The sequence below is a fragment of the Dama dama genome, chromosome 30 (genome assembly GCF_033118175.1).
Source record: "Dama dama isolate Ldn47 chromosome 30, ASM3311817v1, whole genome shotgun sequence".
Classification (NCBI taxonomy): Eukaryota; Metazoa; Chordata; class Mammalia; order Artiodactyla; family Cervidae; genus Dama; species Dama dama.
In genome coordinates this window covers 50,053,262-50,074,936 of record NC_083710.1, presented here as the reverse complement: position 1 = coordinate 50,074,936, position 21,675 = coordinate 50,053,262, and the positions used below count along the sequence as shown (strand labels likewise).

The window sequence follows — 21,675 nt, the reverse complement described above, 5'->3', positions numbered from 1 at the left end:
TTTCGTATCACCCACGAGGTGGATCTGTAATGAAGAATTGAGAATGAAATGAATTACAAGAACAAAACGCTCAGCTGGGGATTACAGGTCAGTATCATGGACGTACCCTATCAATCTTTAAGATGGCTATTTGCAGTCTCATCTCCTTCCCACTACTTGTGAAGAATCATAGCAGTCAGCATGCTCAAGTCCCATTTTTCTATCACTGACTTTCATATTCCTTATCACAAATCTTAAGACCTCCTTGGAGTCTCTTACCACCAGGGATCAAAATTAGACAAACCTCAGTCAGTTGTTTCAGTTGACTTTTGCTTGCACTTAATTCTTCTGCCAGGTCATTCTTCTTCACTTGTAGTTCAGAGATTTCCTTTCTTAATGGATTCACCAGTTCATAGAACCGAATCTTAAAAAAAAAAAAAAGAAATAAGCAGTCATGAAACACAAATTACAATTAAAATTTGCTAATTAATAGCACTCTCAATTATCAATAATAGGAATAAAAGTATTAAGGTAATAAAGGAAAGTGTTACGGGGTTTCAGATTACACGCCTATACACTAATTTTGTTTAAAACTAAAACAAGGTGGTCTTTAATTGACCCTGACTACTCATACACTGAGTTGAATTTAGTCCCTTTAAGGCCCAGATTATCTGTAAACCCCTGGCCCCGACACAGTCTCTCCTCTCAACACTCCACTCCCTCCTCACTGCTCACCGCCTACTATAGCTCGTTCTACACTGTCAGCTTACTTCCTGAGCACACCGAGGGTCCAAAAGCTCCGCTTTTGCCACTTCCGCTGAAAGGAAAGCAAGCTCTTCCCCACACGTAAATGTATGGCTCATGCTGCACTCCCTTCAGGCCTCTGATCAGATATGACCTTATCAGTAAAACCTGCCCTGACTCCCCTGATATATATATATATATATTTTTTTTTTTTTGGCCAGGCTACGCTGCTTGAGGGACTTTAGTTCCTCAATCAGGGACTGAGCCCAGGCCTGCGGCAGCGAGAGCACGGAGTGCTAACACTAGACTGCAGGGAACCCCCTCGTCTAACCTGATTTAACACAGTACCTTCACCGACAGCAGTTCCGACTTTTCCCTCTGCTCTTTTCTCCAGACCATTTATGACAAACACGCTACAGGTTTTAGTTTGCTGTGTGTGTTGCTCCACAGGAATGTAATCTCTGGGAGGACAGGAATATTTGTCTGATCTGTACACTGCTCTGTCCCCAGTGCCTAAATACATACATATGCAAAGCCTTGGAAATAGGAAAGCCTCTATATTTCATAAATATAGAGAAGGAAATGGCAACCCACTGCAGTATTCTTGCCTGGGGAATCCCATGGAGAGAGGAGCCCTGTGGGCTACAGTCCACGGAGTCGCAAAGAGTCAGAACCGACTTAGCAACTAAACCCCTACCACTATCCTAGGCTCTGGGTGAAGCTCTGCTTACTACCAATGTCGTGTAAGGGATAAATAATCAGGAGGTATCTTTCCTGTCACTATTCCCATTCAGTTCAGATTTCTCTTTCCACTCTCAATTCTCTCAGGGGAATTTGCCTGCCCTAACTTAGTAATGTGTTCCATCTGACAAGTTTCTACAAAACTAAGCTATCCGCAAATTAGGAGAGGGCAAGTAGGGACTAATTATTGTATAGTCATACAACCTGAAACTCCTTAATGCATTGCTGAGTTGCAGGAGTACCACATTTGGTAAGAGGCCAATACTAAAGCTAGTACTGAACGCAATGAATCTGTGTATAATTAACTAATTAGGACAATACTGTCTGAAAACAAAAGATAAGACAAAGAAGAAACCAGACAACAAAAACATGTATGACTGCCACTAATGGAATACTTTCCAACTATGATGAATAAAGAGCCTCAGTGACAGCACTTGAGCTGTATCATTGGTTTTGGACAGTACTGGGGGCAGAAAAATTTATGCTTGAGCTATTTAAATAAAAAGCTGGACAAACAAAACAGTACTCCATTTTATAGGAAATTATTAATCTGGAAATCTTATCCAAATGAGAACCAAGAGAGGCAATCACCACTCCAGCATAAATAACAGATAATATTTATTATGTGTTTACTAAGTTCTAAGCACTGTTAAGCCTTCTACGTACATATTCACAATTAATCTTCACAATTACCTCAACAGAAAAGTGCTGTTACTTTATCATTTTTTTTACTTGAAGTAGTTGACTTACAATGCTCTGTTAGTTTCAGGTGTATAGCAAGATGATTCAGTTACACATGAATATATATATATATATATACTCTTTCTCAGATTCTTTTTCATCATAGATTATTATAAGGTATTGAATAAAGATGTTATTATTATGTTATTATTATTAAGCCTTTTACAGAGGAAAAACTTCAAGCCTCTTAGGGTGAAATGACTTCTCTGTATCACAAACTTGCAGTGTGTGTGTTAGGTGTGTTCTTGGGACCCACACCCCATTGCTGCCACGCTGAGACACTTTCAGGAAATCCACAAGATCAAAACTATTTACCTAGTTCAGTTCAGTTCAGTCGCTCAGTCGTGACGGACTCTTTGCGACCCCATGAACAGCAGCACGCCAGGCCTCTCTGTCCATCACCAACTCCCGGAGTCCACCCAAATCCATGTCCATTGAGTCAGTGATGCCATCCAACCATCTTATCCTCTGTCATCCCCTTCTCCTCCTGCCCTCAATCTTTCCAAGCATCAGGGTCTTTTCAAATGAGTCAGCTCTTTTCATCAGGTGGCCTAAGTACTGGAGTTTCAGCTCCAGCATCAGTCCTTCCAGTGAACACCCAGGACTGACTCCTTTAGGATGGACTGGTTGGATCTCCTTGCAGTCCAAGGGACTTTCAAGAGTCTTCTCCAACACCACAGTTCAAAAGCATCAATTCTTCAGTGCTCAGCTTTCTCTATAGTCCAACTCTCACATCCATACATGACTACTGGAAAAACCACAGCCTTGACTAGATGGACCTTTGTTGACTAAGTAATGTCTCTGCTTTTAATTTTTTTATTTTATTTTTTGGTCTCTGCTATAATTTTCTTCCAAGGAGTAAGAGTCTTTTAATTTCATGGCTGAAATCACCATCTGCAGTGATTTTGGAGCCCAGAAAACTAAAGTTATCCACTGTTTCCCCATCTATTTGCCATGAAGTGATGGGACCAGATGCCATGACCTTAGTTTTCAGAACGTTGAGCTTTAAGCCAACTTGTTCATGCTTCTCTTTCACTTTCAACAAGAGGCTCTTTAGTTCCTCTTCACTTTCTGCCATAAGGGTGGTGTCATCCTCATATCTGAGGTTATTGATATTTCTCCCTGCAAACTTGATTCCAGCTTGTGCTTCCTCCAGCCCACTGTTTCTCATGATGTACTCTGCATATAAGTTAAATAAGCAGGGTGACAATATACAGCCTTGACGTATTCCTTTTCCTATTTGGAACAGTCTTTTGATCCATGTCCAGTTCTAACTGTTGCTTCCTGACCTGCACACAGATTTCTCTGGAGGCAGGTAAGGTGGTCTGGTATTCCCATCTCTTGAAGAATTTTACACAGTTTATTGCGATCCACACAGTCAAAGGCTTTGTCAATAAAGCAGAAATAGATGTTTTTCCAGAACTCTCTTGCTTTTTTGATGATCCAGAGGATGTTGGCAATTTGATCTCTGGTTCCTCTGCCTTTTCTAAAACCAGCTTGAACATCTGGAAGTTCACGATTCACGTATTGCTGAAGCCTGGCGTGGAGAACTTTGAGCATTACTTTACTAGTGTGTGAGATGAGTGCGACTGTGTGGTAGTTTGAGCATGCGTTGGGATTGCCTTTCTCTGGGATTGGAATGAAAACTGACCTTTTCCATTCCCGTGGCCACTGCTGAGGTTTCCCAATTTGCTGGCATATTGAGTGCAACACTTTCAGAGCATCATCTTTTAGGATGTGAAATAGTTTAATTGGAATTCCATCACCTCCAATAGTTTTTTTCTTAGTGATGCTTCTTAAGGCTCACTTGACTTTGCATTCCAGGATGTCTGGCTCTAGTTGAGTGATCATACCATTGTGATTATCTGGGTCATGAAGATGTTTTTTGTATAGTTCTTCTGTGTATTCTTGCGACGTCTTCTTAATATCTCCTGTTTCTGTTAGGTCCACAGCATTTCTGTCCTTTATTGAGCCCATCTTTGCATGGAATGTTCCCTTGGTATCGCTAATTTTCATGAAGAGATCTCTAGTCTCTATTGCTTCCCTCTATTTCTTTGCACTGATCACTGAGGAAAGCTTATCTCTCCTTGCTATTTTTGGAATTCTGCATTCAAATAGGTATATCTTTTTTTTTTCTCTTTTGCTTTTTGCTTCTCTTCTTTTCACAGCTATTTGTAACACCTCCTTAGACAGCCATTTTGCTTTTTTGCATTTCTTTTTCTTCGGGATGGTCTGGATTCCTGTCTCCTATACAGTGTCATGAACCTCTATCCATAGTTCATCAGGCACTCTGTCTTATCAGATCTAGTCCCTTAAATCTATTTCACACTTCCACTGTATAATCATAAGGGATTTGATTTAGGTCATACCTGAATGGGCTAGTGGTTTTCTCCACTTTCTTCAATTTAAGTCTGAATTTGGCAATAAGGGGTTCATGGTCTGAGCCACAGTCAGCTCCCGGTCTTGTTTTTGCTGGCTGTATAGAGCTTCTCCATCTTTGGCTGCAAAGAATATAATCAATCTGATTTCGATGTCGACCATCTGGTGATGTCCATGCGTACAGTCTTCTCTTGTGTTGTTGGAAGAGGGTGTTTGCTATGACACGTGTGTTCTCTTGGCAGAACTCTATTAGCCTTTGCCCTACTTTATTCTGTACTCCAAGGCCAAATTTGCCTGTTACTCCAGGTTTTTCCTGACTTCCTACTTTTGCATTCCAATCCCCTATAATGAAAAGGACGTCTTTTTTGGGTGTTAGTTCTAGAAGGTCTCGTAGGTCTTCATAGAACTGTTCAACTTCAGCTTCTTTAGTGTTACTGGTTGGGGTATAGACTTGGATTACCATGATATTGAATGGTTTGCCTTGGAAATGAACAGAGATTATTCTGTCATTTTCGAGACTGCATCCAAGTACTGCATTTCAGACTCTTTTGTTGACTATGATGCCTACTCCATTTTTTCTAAGGGATTCTTGCCCACAGTAGTAGATATAACGGTCATCTGAGTTAAATTCACCCATTCCAGTCCATCTTAGTAAGACTAATATTTTTTGCCTGCTTTACTTTTTTTTTTGTTTAGTTTTGCCTGTTTTACTCTTATTCTTAAGTGGCATCTGCCAGTGGCTACACAATGTGTGATAGTATCATTGCTCTTAAGACTAATGAAGTTTGTGCTTATGTACTCTTATGTTTTAAAAATGTCTCATTTTAAATTTCAAATATGATAAATATTAACAGATACAGTTCACATAAACAAAAGCTCTTTGAAGTCCTCAATAATTTTTAGAGTGTAAATGATACTGATACTAAAAATATTTGAGACCACTGCCACAGATCAATCTATGTACATATCCATGTAACCAACACCACAGTTGAGATCTTGACCTACATAGATCCGTAACCATCTCCCTCAAGCTATCCCTTCATAATCACACCACTCCCCTCTCCTCTGCTGTCCCTAACCCCTGGCAACCACTGGTATCTCTATACACATTACAAACTGCCAGAGTTCATGATAAAATAATTTATTTCTATGGAGCTTCCAGCCATTAACCCTATTTATTTGCTTGACTTCAGAGCTCAATGATCAACACACTTTAAAATTTGGTCATCTGAACACCATTTCACTACCTTCAGATCACAGCCATAAATTAATTTATCAATTGGGTACTACAAAAGTTATGGCTACTACGGAAATGGCAAATTTTAGTCTGAAAACACAGTTTTTTTTTGTTTTTAATGATACAAGACACTTACAGATACATATTCAGGAATAGAAAGCTGATCTTCAGGAAAACTTTTTAGCTTCATATATTGCTCTTCTGTCAACTCAAAGTCACGCAGGTTTCGACGAATATCTCCAGCTTTCTCTCTTAGCTGAAGATTTGTCTCTTCTAGTTGTTTCTGTCTCAGTAAAATAGTTTCCATTTCTTGTTTCATTAGTTCTTGATATTTTCTACAATATCAGAGAATGTATGGTAAGGTTAAAAAAATCATGGAGACATACTTTCTCAAAGTTCCTATTTTACAGTAACATCAAATTAAATGAGAAACTTAATATTTTTGGCTCCGGCTAAATGCTTACTTAACCAGTTAAACACGAAATGACAGTTATACTAATTACTAAGTGTGCAGCCACAAAAATTATTAAGTAGAAAATGTTAATAACTTTTAAAATTCAAATTATAAAATTATACATTTCCTCTGCTTAAGGTGTAAATCTTATATATCTGCTTTAGACCCTACTCACTGAAGTAATTTTCACTGTCTTTATCCAGGTAATTTAAGATGGTAACATTGAACCACCATAATGTCAATACAGACAATGAGGTAATGAAAACAGTAATCAGCACCTTTTTCAAGGAATACATGTAGTAGACATGGTTAGCTGCCTACCAGAAAATTTTGAGCAGTAAGGGACCATACGAATCCCGCCGCCTCCCCACCACTGTATTCCATCAACATACAATCACACTGTTATTTGTCCTATCTTAAAACAAATGAACAAATAAGCCCCCACAATTGTTGACCCCATCTCAGTGCCCATTTTGTTCTCAAAGTTTTCGATATGCACTCTCTCCATTGTGTTTCCTCTCAAACAAAGGCTAATCAGGTTTTCACGCTTCCACCAAAATCTCCAGGGAACTGAAAAATCCAGATTGTTAATAATCAATATCTCATTTCTTTTTATCTCTATCAATAGCACTTGAGACATCTGCCCTCTCCTTCCTTCATCTGGTTCCCAGATACCATATTATTTCCCTCTTCATTTTTCTCCTGTTTTATTGGAGACACTTTCCCAGTCTTTTTTTCTTGTTTATCTTAATGTTGGGATTACTTGGTCCTCTCCTCTTGTCTAGGTTCACTCCCTTGGGGAATTCATCCAGTCTCATGAATTAAATACTGTCTGTATCCTAATGGCTCCCAGATTTATCTCTTTAGATCAGACTTCTCATATATATCCACATGGATGTCTAATACAATAACTCTAACCTAACATCTTCCAAACTAAACTCCCACTCTTCACTCACAAACGGATTCCATTATGGTTTCACCATCTTAGTTGACAGCAACTCCATCCTTTGATTTATTCACACCAAGGGTTGGCACAATCTTTGATTCCTCTTTCTCTCCTAAACCGCACATTGAATCCATTAGGACATCCAACCAGCTTTACCTTTAAAATATATTCAGAATACAACCTCTTTTTACCACTATTAAGAGGATTACATCAATAGCCTCCTAACTGCCCTCCCCACTTCATTTAATTTGATCAATGTCTAAAGAACTAGAATAGAAACCCTATTATCCAATGCAGTGGTTTTCAAAGTGTTATCCACAAGCCAGTAGCAGCATTCACATCATCTGGGAAGTTGGAAGAAATGCAAATTCTCAGGGCCCAATGCAAGTCAGAATCCCAGAGTGTGCCCAACAGTCTTTTCCCACAAGCCCTCCAGGTGGCTCTGATGCATGGTCAAATTTGAGAACCACACTCATCTAATGCGATAGTGGCTGATAACTGATCAGATAATTTTTTAATATATCAGTTAAATAGTAAAATCTTACAAATGGGAAAGATGCCTCCTTTTACATTTACCTCTAATTAAAATACAGAAATAAACATTCATCTGAAACATTTTCTCCCCAGGGTATAGATTTTTTGTCATGTGGAGATGTGCCTTGTTTATCTGTCAATCATTTCTCACGATTTCCAAGTTCAATTTCTTTACAATGGTAGGAGGCCTTTTAAAAAGACACTTGAGAAGAAATCTGAGCATATTTTTTATAGATTTGATTTCTACCCCTAATCTCTAAACATGTCTTGCTTACACTTATTTGACGATCTTTTGGTCACTCACTTTTATTGAGTCATTCCAAAGAATTCATTATAATCTGCAAAGAACTGTATATGCCTTTGTATTCATTTTAAAATGTAATTTTAATTAAGTTATAGAAGTATAGTAAGCACAACTGGCATAGGTCTATTTGAGAACAATACAAGGAACTTTGGATAACGGCACAACTGAACTGGAGAAAGTAGGCAGGCAAACAGAAGGCACTTCAGCCCAAAAGAATCCAAAGGTCCACAGAATATATCAATACTTTCTACAAAGCAAATGAAGAAAGGTTAAGACAGTTGGTTCAGTACAGTTCACTCAGTCGTGTCCAACTCTTTGTGACCCCATGGACTGCAGCATGTCAGGCTTCCCTGTCCATCACCAACTCCCGGAACTTGCTCAAACTCACGTCCATCGAACTGGTGATGCCATCCAACCATCTCATCCTGTCATCCCATTCTCCTCCTGCCTTCAATATTTCCCAGCATCAGGGTCCTTTCCAATGAGTCACTTCTTTGGGGGCCAAAGTACTGGAGTTTCAGCTTCAGCATCAGTCCTTCCAATGAATAGTCAGGACTGATTTCCTTTAGGATAGACTGGTTGGATCTCCTTGCAGTCCACGGGACTCTCAGAGTCTTCTCCAACACCACAGTTCAAAAGTGTCAATTCTTTGGCACTCAGCTTTCTTTATAGTCCAACTCTCACATCCATACATGACTACTGGAAAAACCATAGCTCTCACTAGACAGACCTTTGTTGGCAAACTAATGTCTCTGCTTTTTAATATGCTGTCTAGGTGGGTCATAGCTTTTCTTCCAAGGAGCAAGCGTCTTTTAATTTCATGGTTGCAGTCACTGTCCACAGTGATTTTAGAGCCCAAGAAAATACAATCTCTCACTGTTTCCATTGTTTCCCCATCTATCTATCTGCTAATAAAGTGATGGGACCGGATGCCATAATCTTAGCATTTTGAATCTTGAGTTTTAACCCAGGTTTTTCACTCTCTTCTTTCACTTTCATCAAGAGGCTCTTCAGTTCCTCTTTCTGACATAAGGGTAGTGCCATCTGCTTATGTGAGGTTATTGATACTTCTCCCGGCAATCTTGACTCCAACTTGCGCTTCACCCAGCCCAGCATTTCTCATGACATACTCTGCATATAAGTTAAATAAGCAGGGTGACAATATACAGCCTTGACGTACTCCTTTCCTGATTTGGAAAGAGTCCGTTGTTTCATGTCCAGTTCTAACTATTGCTTCTTGACTTGCATACAGATTTCTCAAGAGGCAGGTAAGGTGGTCTAGTATTCCCATCTCTTTAAGAAGCGTTCACAGTTTATTGTGATCCATACAGTCAAAGGCTTTGGCATAGTCAATAAAGCAGAAGTGGACATTTTTTCTGGAACTTTCTTGCTTTTTTGATGATCCAGCAGATGTTGGCAATTTGATCTCTGGTTCCTCTGCCTTTTCTAAAACCAGCTTGAACATCTGAAAATTCACAGTTCACATACTGTTGAAGCCTGGCTTGGAGAATTTTGAGCATTACTTTGCTAGCATGTGAGATGAGTGCAAATGTGTGGTAGTTTGAACAGTCTTTGCCATTGCCCTTCTTTGGGATTGGAATGAAAACTGACCTTTTCCGGTCCTGTGGCCATTGCTGTATTTTCTAAATTTGCTGGCATATTGAGTGCAGCATTTCAACAGCATCATCTTTTAGGATTTGAAATAGTTCAACTGGAATTCCATCACCTACACTAGTTCATAGTGATGCTTCCTAAGGCCCACTTGACTTTGCATTCCAGGATGTCTGGCTCTAGGTGGGTGATCTGGGTTATCATGGGTCATGAAGATATTTTTGTATAGTTCTCTTTTTCTTGCCACCTCTTCTTAATATCTTCTGCTTCTGTTAGGTCCATACTATTTCTGTCCTTTATTGAGCCCATCTTTGCATGAAGTGTTCCCTTGATATCTCTAATTTTCTTGAAGAGACCTCTAGTCTTTCCCATTCTGTTGTTTTCCACTATTTCTTTGCATTGATCACTGAGGAATGCTTTCTTATTTCTCTTTGCTATTCTTTGGAACTCTCCATTCAAATGGGTACATCTTAGCTTTCCCCTCTGCCTTCAATTTCTCTTCCAGAGTCCAAAGTGTAGTACTTGAGTGCAATCTCAAAAATGACAGAATGATCCCCATTCGTTTCTGAGGCACACTATTCAATATCACAGTAATCCAAGTCTATGCCCCAACCACTAATGCTGAAGAAGCTGAATGGTTCTTTGAACACCTAGAAGACTTTCTAGAGCTAACTCCCAAAAAAGATGTCCTTTTCATTATAGGGGACTGGAATGTAAAAGTAGGAAGTCAAGAGATATCTGGAGCTAACAGGCAAGTTTGGCCTGGGAGTACAAAATGAAGCAGGGCAAAGGCTAACAGAGTTTTGCCAAGAAAACACACTGATCATAGCAAACACCCTTTTCCAACAACACAAGAGAAGACTCTACACATGGACATCACCAGATGGCCAATACAGAAATCAGACTGATTATATTCTTTGCAGCCAAAGATGGAGAAGCTCTATACAGTCAGCAAAAATAAGACCAGGAGCTGACTGTGGCTCAGATCATGAACTCCTTACTGCCAAATTCAGACATAAATTGAAGAAAGTAGAGAAAACCACTAGCCCATTCAGGTATGACCTAAATCAAATCCCTTATGATTATACAGTGGAAGTGACAAATAGATTCAAGGGAATAGATCTGATAGACAGAGTGCCTGAAGAACTATGGACAGAGGTTCATGACATTGTACAGGAGGCAGTGGATCAAGACTATCCCTAAGAAGAGGAAATGCAAAAAGGCAAAAGGGTTATCTGAGGAGGTCTTACAAACAGCTGAGAAAAAAAAGACAGAAAGTTAAGTGGTGATAAGTTTAGAGTGCTTCCATTTTCATGTATGGTTCACTTATATCTGCAATATTTATTGAATGAATATAAAATTCTGGCTTTCTGTATTTTTGTGTATTATATCAAGTAGTTTTTTCTTAGTCTGGATGTAAAAATGATTACTGTCTTTAAGATTTCTCTATTTTAGCTCATAATCACATGCATGAATAGGTAATGACATTATTTTTAACTGCTAAATAGGTATTGTTGCTTTTTAAAACTTTTACCTGGCATCCTTTTGTTGGAAAGTCAATTGGTTGTCTAATCTCAGGGCTAGTAGCTGCTTCTGGTGAAGTGCATCATTAAGTTTCTCCTCCAATTCTTCAATCTTAATCAAGAGAAAAAGGTAAATAACAAGGTCAATTTGCAAATCTAATAAAACTTTGTTCATACAAATGGTTGTTAAACTATGCTTTGAATCTGCTGCCTCATAAATCATTTTTTACCAGGCTGTCATTAGGATTATTTTTCCCTTAATCTAATCTCACTGAAAAACTCTTTGACAACTGGGGTTTATATGCTGGTGCCTTGCCCAGGTAATTTTTTCCTGGCTAGACTCTGCATATATTGTAGATCCATATTATCTGACTGCTACATGTCTTCAATTGACTACTACATGGGTGATGCCACAAATGTCCAAAATGAACCTAGTAACCCACCTCACCGAATCTAATATTCTTTACATCTCCTTGGTCTCCAAAGCAAAAAAATCTCAGTCACATTTGATACATCTCTCCCATTGCTTATCCTGATCAGAAATCAGTTTTTTCATTGTTGAGTTTATTCCATAAAAAGGTGTCACAACTACACCATCCTCTTTAACATCCAATGACAAGTCTTCAGTTAGATTCCTGCCGTATCTTACCTAGATTACGACAATGGTTTCCTACTCTTTCCCTGCCTTCAGCTTTGCGAATCTCCAAAACTATCTTCCTTTACCTTTTCTTTTAAAAATGCTATCAAAAATGTATTTCCCAGTGTTAAATCCTTCAGAGGATCCTGTCTTCAGAATAAATTCCAAACTTCATGGCACTCTGAAAGTGAAAAGTGAAAGTGAAGTCGCTCAGTCGTGTCCGGCTCTTTGCGACCCCAGGGACTGTAGCCTACCAGGCTCCTCCGTCCATGGGATTCTCCAGGCAAGAATACTGGAGTGGGTTGCCATTTCCACTACTTTTTTTCTTTTTAAATTTATTATTTATTTAATTTTGGCTGTGCTGGGTCTTCATTGCTGCATGTGGGCTCTCTCCAGTTGTGGAAAGCAGGGGCTACTCTTTGCTGTGGTGCGTGGGCTTCTGACTGTGGTGGCTTCTCTTGCTGCGGAGCATGGGCTTTAGGGCGTTAAGGTCTTCAGTAGCTGGGCTCAGTAGTCCTGGCTCTTGGGGCTTAGTTGCTCCATGGTATGTGGGATCCTGGACCAGGGATCGAACCCGTATCTCCTTCATTGCCAGGTGGCCTCTTATCCACTGTACCACTAGGGAAGTCCCTCCACTACTCCTTCTGGATCTGGCCCTTGCCAACCATGCCTGTGGGCACTAGCTTAAAAGAAAACTCTATTCTAGCCAAAATAAAATGCTTGCCATTCCTCAAATATGTTATGCTCTCTCTTAAGTCTCCATACACCTGAGCTGACTCTTTGTCCATTTAAAAAATTCTTTACTCTCTCCCTTTCAACCCAGGCAATTTTTGTTCACCCTTTAAAATATGCAGATTAACATAAGTCAATCCTTAATAAAACTTTCATATGGTTTTTGTCCTACACTGTTCCAATAACAATACTTGTTCAGGTTATGAATCCCCCCCATGATGCCCAGTCCAATGGTTATTTCTGGATATTTATCTTACATGCTTGCATGATTTGGCAGAGTTGACCACTCCATCCTCTTTCACCTTATGTGATAGACTCCTTTTGGTTTTCTTCCTTAACTCACAGGACCCTCTCAAGCTTCTCAGGTTCCTATGATGGGTTTTTTTCCTCTACCCTATTTCTAATGTTTGACTACCCCTTGGCTTGGTTTGGGGTCCTCTATTCTCCCCAGGTAATGTCATCCAATAACAAAGCTTTATGTGGTACTTACATGCCTGCAACTCAGGAGACCTGGGTTCGATCCCTATGTCAGGAAGACCTCCTAGAGAAGGGAATGGCACCCCACTCCAGTATTCTTGCCTAGAGAATCCTATGGACAGAGGAGCCTGGAAGCTGCAGTCCAAGGGGTTGCAAAGAGTCACTGAGCAACTAACATTTTCACACCCTGATGTATATTACACACACACACACACACACACATCTACCTACCTCCAGTCATAGACTTTCCTCTAAAGTCAAACTGACAATTTCATCTGGGAGTCCAATTGGCATTTAGAGTTTAATGTGTTCAAAACAGAACTTATATTTTACCTCCTACATCAGTTTTCTTCCAGCTTTCTATTTCTCAATAAATGGCTCCAGGAGATGAAGCCAAAAACGTGGAGTCTTACACAAGGCAATTATCTAGTACTGTCTTCCTCTTCCACCTTATCTGCTTTTAGTCTATTGCTTCAGTGATATTTTGAAAAGAGAAATCAGGACATATAAGTCCAATTGCCTAAACTCTTCAAATGGCTTCTCTAACACACAATTGAAAGCAAGAGTTAACATATCAAATTGATGGGCCAAATCCTGCCCATGTCCTGTTCCTATATAGCCCACAAGCTAGGAACAGGTTTTACATTTATGAAGTTGTTAAGAGACCAAAAAAAAAGAAAAAAAAAGAAGAAGGAAGAATATGTAATAGACCATATGCAAGCTGGAAAGCCTAAAATAGTTACTGTCTTGCCCAGGTCTTCATAGAGAAAAGTTTGCTGACTTCCTATCTAAAGCAGAAAATTCCCACTGCTAAGCAATGCTACATCACATGACCTTAAAGACAGCTTATTTAATTGTTGTTTGATGATGTCTCTCACTTAAATATGATCTCCATAAAAAAGGGACTCTTGTCATATTCATTGCTGTATTCCTGGCCACATGTCTCAATACATGTCTTAAATCAACAAATGATGACCACATTCCTCATAACTACCATTCTGCAAATCAAGAAGACTGTATCACAAGGAGTGAAACTTCTACTTTTTTCAGGGTGAGAACTTTAACAATTTCAACTGACTTCTAGATTTAAGTCCCTCGACTCAGAGACAGTCAAGCTTCCAGCACTTCCCAAGCAATGAGGAACCCAGGGACCATTAATGAGAGATAAACAAAAAGAGATTTTAGCATTTAAAAACTGACAGGCGAGAAGAGTGAGGAGGAGAGGAATAAGCAAGTGGAGTAAGCAAGGAGATTTCAGCAGCAATAAGTGTGCATAGAAGTGCAGTGAAGAGTCCTCTAAGACCAAGAAGCCTGGCCTGAGCAACTCTCCTTCCAGGGCTCTCAGTCAGTAGCAGCTGAGTGGGGAGTGGGAATCAATGCTTGTGAAGTTTCCTGTGAACAATCTGCTTGGGTTTTTAGAGATTGGGAAATCAAAGCAACATGAGTCCTAGTAATAAACTATACAATTAGTTTTGAAAAGTATTAAAAAGCAGAGACAACACTTTGCTGACAAAGATCCATCTAGTCAAAGCTATGGTCTTTCCAGTAGTCACATACGGATGTGAGAGTTGGACCATAAAGAAGGCTGAGCGCTGAAGAATTGATGCTTTCAAAATTGGTGTCAGAGAAGACTCTTCAGAGTGCCTTGGACAGCAAGGAGATCAAATCAGTCAATCTTAAAGAAAATCAGCCCTGAATATTCACTGGAAGGACTGATGCTGAAGCTCTAATACTCTGGCCACCTGATGAGAAAAGCCGACTCACTGGAAAAGACCCTGATGCTGGGAAAGATTGAGGGCAGGAGGAGAAGCGGGTGACAGGGGATGAGATGGTTAGATGGCATCACTGATACAATGGACATGGGTTTGAGCAAACTCTGGAAGATAGTGAACGACGGGGAAGCCTGGTGTGCTGCAGTCCATGGGGTCACAAAGAGTTAGACACGACTGGGCAACTGAACAACAACATACCACTAGTAACAAGCTGTAATAAACATAAGCACTATATTGTTCCCATGTTGGTGTGGAGAGATGTTAGATTATACAGATTCACTTATTTCTGAACTAAGACCTTGAGGAGAGGAAAAAACTGTTACTTGTCTCTCTTTCTCAAGTAACTCTGATTTTTATTAGCAGCAACATGTCCAGTTAAAAATTTACACTTCCCAGCTTCCCTCTCCTGGCACCTACATGTAGTGTAGTCAATCAAGGTCACCAGCTTTAGCTCTAGGAAAGCTCTTTAAAGAACAAGTTCATTTGGTATATGCTGCATTTTTCCATCACCCTTCTCCTTATTTCTGCCTAGAACATGGACACAACAGTGGAGGCAGATCAGCCATCTGTGATTTTGAGGTGAAAAACATATGCTATTTTTACAGCCACCCAGAAGATTAAAAGGAGCCTGGGTTTCTAATGATATCAACGGTAAATACCAGGTCTAAATTGCCTATATTCAGAATTCTGTTATACCAGAGAAACAAAATCCTTATCCTGCTTAAGCTTTGGTTTCCACACTTTTGTGACTGGCAACCAATGTTTTTCAAGTTTCTCATACTAAGAGCTGAACACTGGACAGCTGGTTCAATCTTTTTCCATAGAAGAAATAACTATAATATTCAAGACACTAGATCATTCAGGACTACTTGAAAGCTTCTGATGACAGGAACCGAAATAACTTAAAATCAGGCCATTTAAACGTTAATAGCAACAAGTTAAATTCAGCAGAAACTTACCCTCCCTGTGATTTCCAACCATTTTCATGGCACTACAGTCTCTGGAGGAAAATTCATTTTTTTCAGTGCTGAACGTGACATTTTCACCTTCATATACATGATGTTCAATGCATCGGTAAGCTCTGGAGAACGAATGAGTGGCTAAAAATACTGTTCCTTCATCAATCTCAGACTCACACATCTTCACACTTTTCATCTTTGCAGCCAGAATGCATCTTACCAACTACATCACATAACAGTTTAATCTGGCAGTGTTTAACCTTAGTGGTACACGTAATGGTCTGCTTTATAATCCAGGTGCCCTGGATTTGACAAATTAAAGACTAATTCTTCTACCTTATAATACTTCTTCCCAATCATGCGTGCTAAGTCGCTTCAGTCGTGTCTGACTCTTTGCAGCCCTATGAACTATAACCCGCCAGGCTCCTCTGTCCATGGGGAGTCTCACTTCTTCCCATATTTGACAGCAAATATATTACCCTTAAGGGGTCTCCAAACAGGACAACTCTAGTGCTTGCATACAAAAAAAAAACAGGAAGGTAGAGTAGGCAGCTACCCTGGAGAGGAATTTGGAAATACACTTAAATGAAGTAGACATATACCCTGCAGCCAGAAATTCCACTCCTGAGTATATGTGACAATGTGTTCAGTCACTCAGTCATGGCCGACTCTTTGCAATCCCATGGACTGTAGCCTGCCAGGTTCCTCTGCCCATGGAATTTTCCAGGCAAGAATACTGGAGTGGGTTGCCATTTTCTTCTCCAATATATGTCAAAGAATTGCTCAAAGCAGGTCTGGAAGAGAAATGTCTAAAGAAGGCCATACCACATGTGGTGGCAAGGATTTGGAGGCAACCTGCAGGCCAGCACTGTGGGAGGGGGTGAACAGATGGGTAGACACCAGAACGGTGTGGCTGCTGGAAGCAAAGGACTACAAGTACATGTAGTCACATGAAGGATTTTAAAAACAGCACTGAGTTGAAAGGAAAAACTATAAACGAAATAAAATCTAAAACAAAACATGTCGTTTAGATTTATGTAAAGGAAAAAATCAGAAAAATACTCATTTTCAAGATAAATGTTTATAACAACTCCAATTGGAGTACAACCTTTAAAAATTATGAGATGCCCCCCTGGTGGTCCAGTGGTTAAGAATCCACCTGCCAATACAGGGTACACAGGTTCGATCCCTGGTCCGGAAAGATCCTACATGCTGTGGGACAACTAAGCCTGTGTGCCACAACTACCGAGCCCATGCTCGTAACTGCTGAGACCTGCACGTCCCAGAGCCCATGCTCTGCAACGAGAGCAGCCACCACAGTGAGAAGCCCACGCACTGCAACTAGAGCGCAGTCCCCATCAGCCACAACCAGAGAAACCATGTGAGCAGTTTAAAGATTCAGCACAGCTGAATTTATTTATTTATTAATTTAAATTAATCAATTTATTGATTGATTTTATTTATAAATCAATAATTTGAAAAATAAAAATTGTGAAACACTATGTTGTACACTTGAAACATATAATACTATAAATCAACTATATACCTCAAGAAAAAAAAATTTTTAAAGAATAAGTGTTAAAAGGTAAAGGCAAACATAAAGAAGAGGAGGAAGGGAAATGAATGACAGGAATAAAAGAATAAACATACAAAGAAGTTATCTTGCAAGGATCAATGATGATTATGTATCATAAACTCAGGAATATGACTAATTTAATCTTCCACATTTTCAGCCCAACCAGAAAACCACCACAATAAAAAATTATATAAAGCACCATGGGATACAATGTAATAATAATAATAATATAGTGTTGAGCAAGTATAACTACCCCTATTACTTATTGTACAAGGGTCAGACATGACTGAGCACACACTCCATCATAGCCATCTAAGAGTTTATGTGCATTGATTAATCTTCCTAACAACTCCATGAAGTACAAAACATGATTATTATTTTATAGGAAATCAGGGAACAAAAAACTTAAGGAATCTGTCCAAGGTAACTGTAAGGGCTAGGATTCAAACTCAAACTGTGTGTATCTGGGACTGTAGCTCTAATTTGTTATACTTGGAAGCGTCTCAAGAATAAGCCACCATTCCAATAATGTAAACATCACACTTTAAAAAGAGAAACCATTGACAACTGAGCACCATGCAAGTTGAAAACGAGCAATTTAAAAAGTAGCCAAACAAAATGCAATTTTGAATGTGGTATACAGCTTGCATTTAATAGAATACTTAGGGCTTCCTTGGTGGTCCAGTGGTTAAGAACCCTTTTTGTAAAGCAAAGGACCCCAGTCTGATCCCTGGTCTATGAAGACCCCACAGGCAACAGGGCAACGGAGCTCGTGTGCCCCAATTAGTGAGACAGCCCCCCGGCCACAACCACTGAAGCCTACGCACCCGAGTTCGTGCTCTGCTACAAGAGTAGCCACAGCAATGAGACGTCCTCGCACCACAACTAGAGAGTGGCCCCCCACTCATCGCACACAGCAAGAGACACCCAGCACAACCAGAAAATAAATGAATAAGTATTTTAAAAAAACAGATTATTTGTTGACTGACTGGGCAAAAGAATGGAGACCTACCTTGGGGTTCTTCAATGAGTTCCAGGGAAGGAGATCTTAAGGGTAGAGATACACAAGCCAGTATCACCATGGGAATCCATTTGAGGAGTAAAAATATGACTCAAGCAAAAGAAATGGGAAGCCACTGGATATAGTGATAAAATATCAAGTGACCTAGTCTTGGTTGGTGACACCACAGAGAACCTAAAAGGAAGTCTTAGGAGACTGGCTTGGATGGAATACAGGCTTTAGCCTGTTTGGTGTTAATCCCACCTGGCTCCATCACTTCTATGTGAATGGCTTTGGTAAGCTATTAACCAGTTGTGGTTCCATTTTTTTCAAGAGCAAATGGGGTTCAGTTACTCATATAAGAAACAGCCAAGCACATGCTAGGTGCCAGAGACAGTTCTAAGCATTGAAGCTACAACAGGGACTACAAAGAAGTCCTCCGTTCCTGTCCTCAGGAACCTTACATTCTATTAAGAGAGACAAATAGCCAACAAACAAGGCAAGTATACTATGAATGCGTATAAGGCACAGAAAATAAACAGAGTGAAAACAATGACAATGTTACTTTAGTCAATAACCACAACAATAACTATACTTACTGTGTACTTAATGAAATATCCATCTAATTTATTCTACTGGTTCATTTAATTTGATGGATCAGAGAAGATACCCTAAAAGCACCTGTACCTCAGTTGTATGGCTCAAATGAGATAATAGAAAAGCTCACAGAGTGGAGTCTGGCACAGAATAGGCACTCGATAAACATTAACTATTAATGTTTTTTTAAAAATGTACCTAAATGATCTCTTTACATCATCAAGACCTTGGGGTTTAGGACATTTCATTTTCCTAGAAAGGTGTGGTCAAGAAATTTTTCTAGCAGCATGATCCCTATACATAGGCAAGAACTATCCAAGCCTGACTTAACAGAGAAAAGATAAGACGTAACTGAAACAAAATGGGAGGGGAGGAGATAGGTAGAGCTGGAAGTCAAGAGCAAAGATGGAGGGTTTACCATCTTTCATATCTCTTCTCTGTGGAAAGAGAAGACTTTCTCAGAAGACAGAATAGTAAAACTTAAGAAGAGTCTCCTATCTTTCTGAAATCACTGTAAATTTTTTTTTATCACTAGTGACAACTTTACCAGGTCTTACATAAAATACTCTTAACTATAAAAAAAACCACAAAAGGCAGAAAAACAAGGACTGAGGCATTCCTTCTTATTTGGCAGATAACTTATTAAAGCTATGGTAACTGAATTTGCTATACTTGGTACTACGACACAGTAACTATCAAATAGCAGGATATAAAAGAAACCAAACCTCCACGGAAAAGGATTAAACAGATTCAACAATATAATAATAATCTTGATTCTCCCTACCCAACTAGTCATATCAAAGCTAATTCTCAGTGAAGAAGAAAAACAACTTGGCTAGGAAAAAAACACTGATAATTATTTTCTCAAAATGTTAGAAGTATCAAGTTCAGATTAAATATTCATAAGCTTAATTCTTATTTATCTGCAGTTTGAAGACAACAAAGCACACAGATAACAAAATTTACACATGGTCTTACCTTTGTCAGATAATCAACTTTCAAATTATCGATCATCATATTTTTCTGTGATAGCTCTATTTTCAGTAACTGAATATTATGAAGCAGTTCTTTCCGTTCAATTAGCTGCCTGGTGATTTTGATCTTGCCATCCTGCTCTTCTGATGAGGAAATATCATCTGTAGGAATTGTTGTTTCTAAACTAATATCTTCAGATTCCAGGGAGCTAGAGATGTTCATTTTTTTTGATGCCTTGCTAACTTTTCGAGACATTTTAAATTATTATGGGTCACTTTTCGTTTCCAATTCTATTTCAATTTTCTGTAGATTAAAAAATATTGATTTAAATATATTCAAACATTCTTTGTGGAAAGCAGCAAGTTTATCAAAGAGATACTAAGGACTCCCTAAGAAATTATTAGGCAAATGGGCGGACCCTCAAACCTAAGAGAGATTGGTAAATTACTGCTCAAATCAAACATATTAAATCAGTCATTAAATCCTATTATGAACCCACACTTTTGATAAGTAAAAACTCAGTTCCTGGGGGCAGGTCTCTTACTTGGGTGTAAAGAAAGAAATAAACAATAAAGCCTTAAATCGCTAGTATCCAAGAATGCTACTCATAAAAGTTACACATGTTGTAAGATAAAGAAGTTACTTCAGAGCTGGTCAGGGAAACATTATACAGAGGGAGAATTTAGAATCTTGACGGATTTGGAGAGGAGTAATAAAAAATGAAAAGCATGCAGGTATGAAGGTATAAAGGTGATGAAACAGTAAAACAACCTCAGGAGATAATGGTACTCAAGCTGGGCCAAACCTATGTGAAAGTGAGTAGTGACTCCTCACCCCCAACCCCCCACCCAAACAGAAATACACAGAAGGATAGTCCTTTATGCATAATCAACACTGTGGAGGTCCTTGAATATTTCAATATGTTCTGAATTTATTCTACAGGTAAAGCTACATCACAAGTTTTTTTAAAACCGGAAGCTGAGATAAAACACATTTTTATAGGCTTGCAGATAGCAAAATTAAACAAGATGGTGAAAAATTCCTCAGTCTAAAACTCTACCCTTTCACACAAATTCCAGCAACTACCTTCCTTTAATTCTGCACAATATAATAAATTACTTATGGTATTGAAGATACTAGGGTTTTTTTGTTTTTTTTTTTTCTTTTTAACTGAAGGATTAGGGAGAATGTGTGTAGCGGAAACCTGAGAACTCAGGATCGGCTTCCCTCATTTTTAAAGGGACAGGGGTAGGTAAGGAATGGCGAATCAAAGAAGGTAACATCACCTGGATCACAAAGGGTGAAGGACTGGCACTGCCCACACGTGTTGCGTGAAGGGTAAAACCCGAATTTGGCAGCATCAGAGGATTCCTACACCAATGCGAAAACGGAGTAGCCTCGAGCTACCCGGAAAGCTTCAATTACTCCACGTTGAAGACTCGCGCAGTCGCCTCTTAGAGGAGCTAGAAGTGTCTCCAGAGGGCAGCTCGGGTTGCAGACCCTCAACAAGGAATCACAGGTGGGAGACGGTTAGCACCGGTAACCACGACAACCATTTCCGCGCGGGGAGGACAGAGGAGACAGCTTCCTGGCTGACGCCCACGCTGCCGGAACTCAGCGCTCCCCGGTCCACCCGGGCGCAGGAAGCAATGAATGCTGGGAGCTGGAGTCCAGAGGGGGCAGCGCCCATTTCATGGACGGAAATGGCTCTGGGCTCCGCCCATCTGCCCGCTTTCGCCCAATCCTCACAGCCCTTA

The 21,675-nt window shown here is 39.6% G+C and overlaps 1 protein-coding gene across 3 annotated transcripts in view; it reads right to left on the bottom strand.

Moving 5' to 3' along the window:
* Window positions 1-21,546, bottom strand: part of PIBF1 (progesterone immunomodulatory binding factor 1) — a 222,750-nt gene extending 201,204 nt beyond the window's left edge. The window contains exons 1-5 of one of the 3 annotated variants that reach the window (XR_009691357.1): window positions 21,205-21,546; window positions 19,922-20,221; window positions 11,205-11,305; window positions 5,958-6,156; window positions 284-403 (exon numbers count right to left, since the gene is read on the bottom strand). Coding sequence is in view for 2 of the 3 variants with exons in the window: in XM_061133609.1 (XP_060989592.1) it covers window positions 284-403; window positions 5,958-6,156; window positions 11,205-11,305; window positions 19,922-20,173 (672 nt within the window). In the remaining variant the exon portion in view is untranslated. Of the gene's footprint in view, window positions 1-283; window positions 404-5,957; window positions 6,157-11,204; window positions 11,306-15,770; window positions 15,866-19,921; window positions 20,222-21,204 lie in introns of those variants that run through there. The other 2 variants (XM_061133609.1, XM_061133610.1) reach the window with 2 other exon arrangements.
* Window positions 21,547-21,675: the final 129 nt, after the last annotated feature.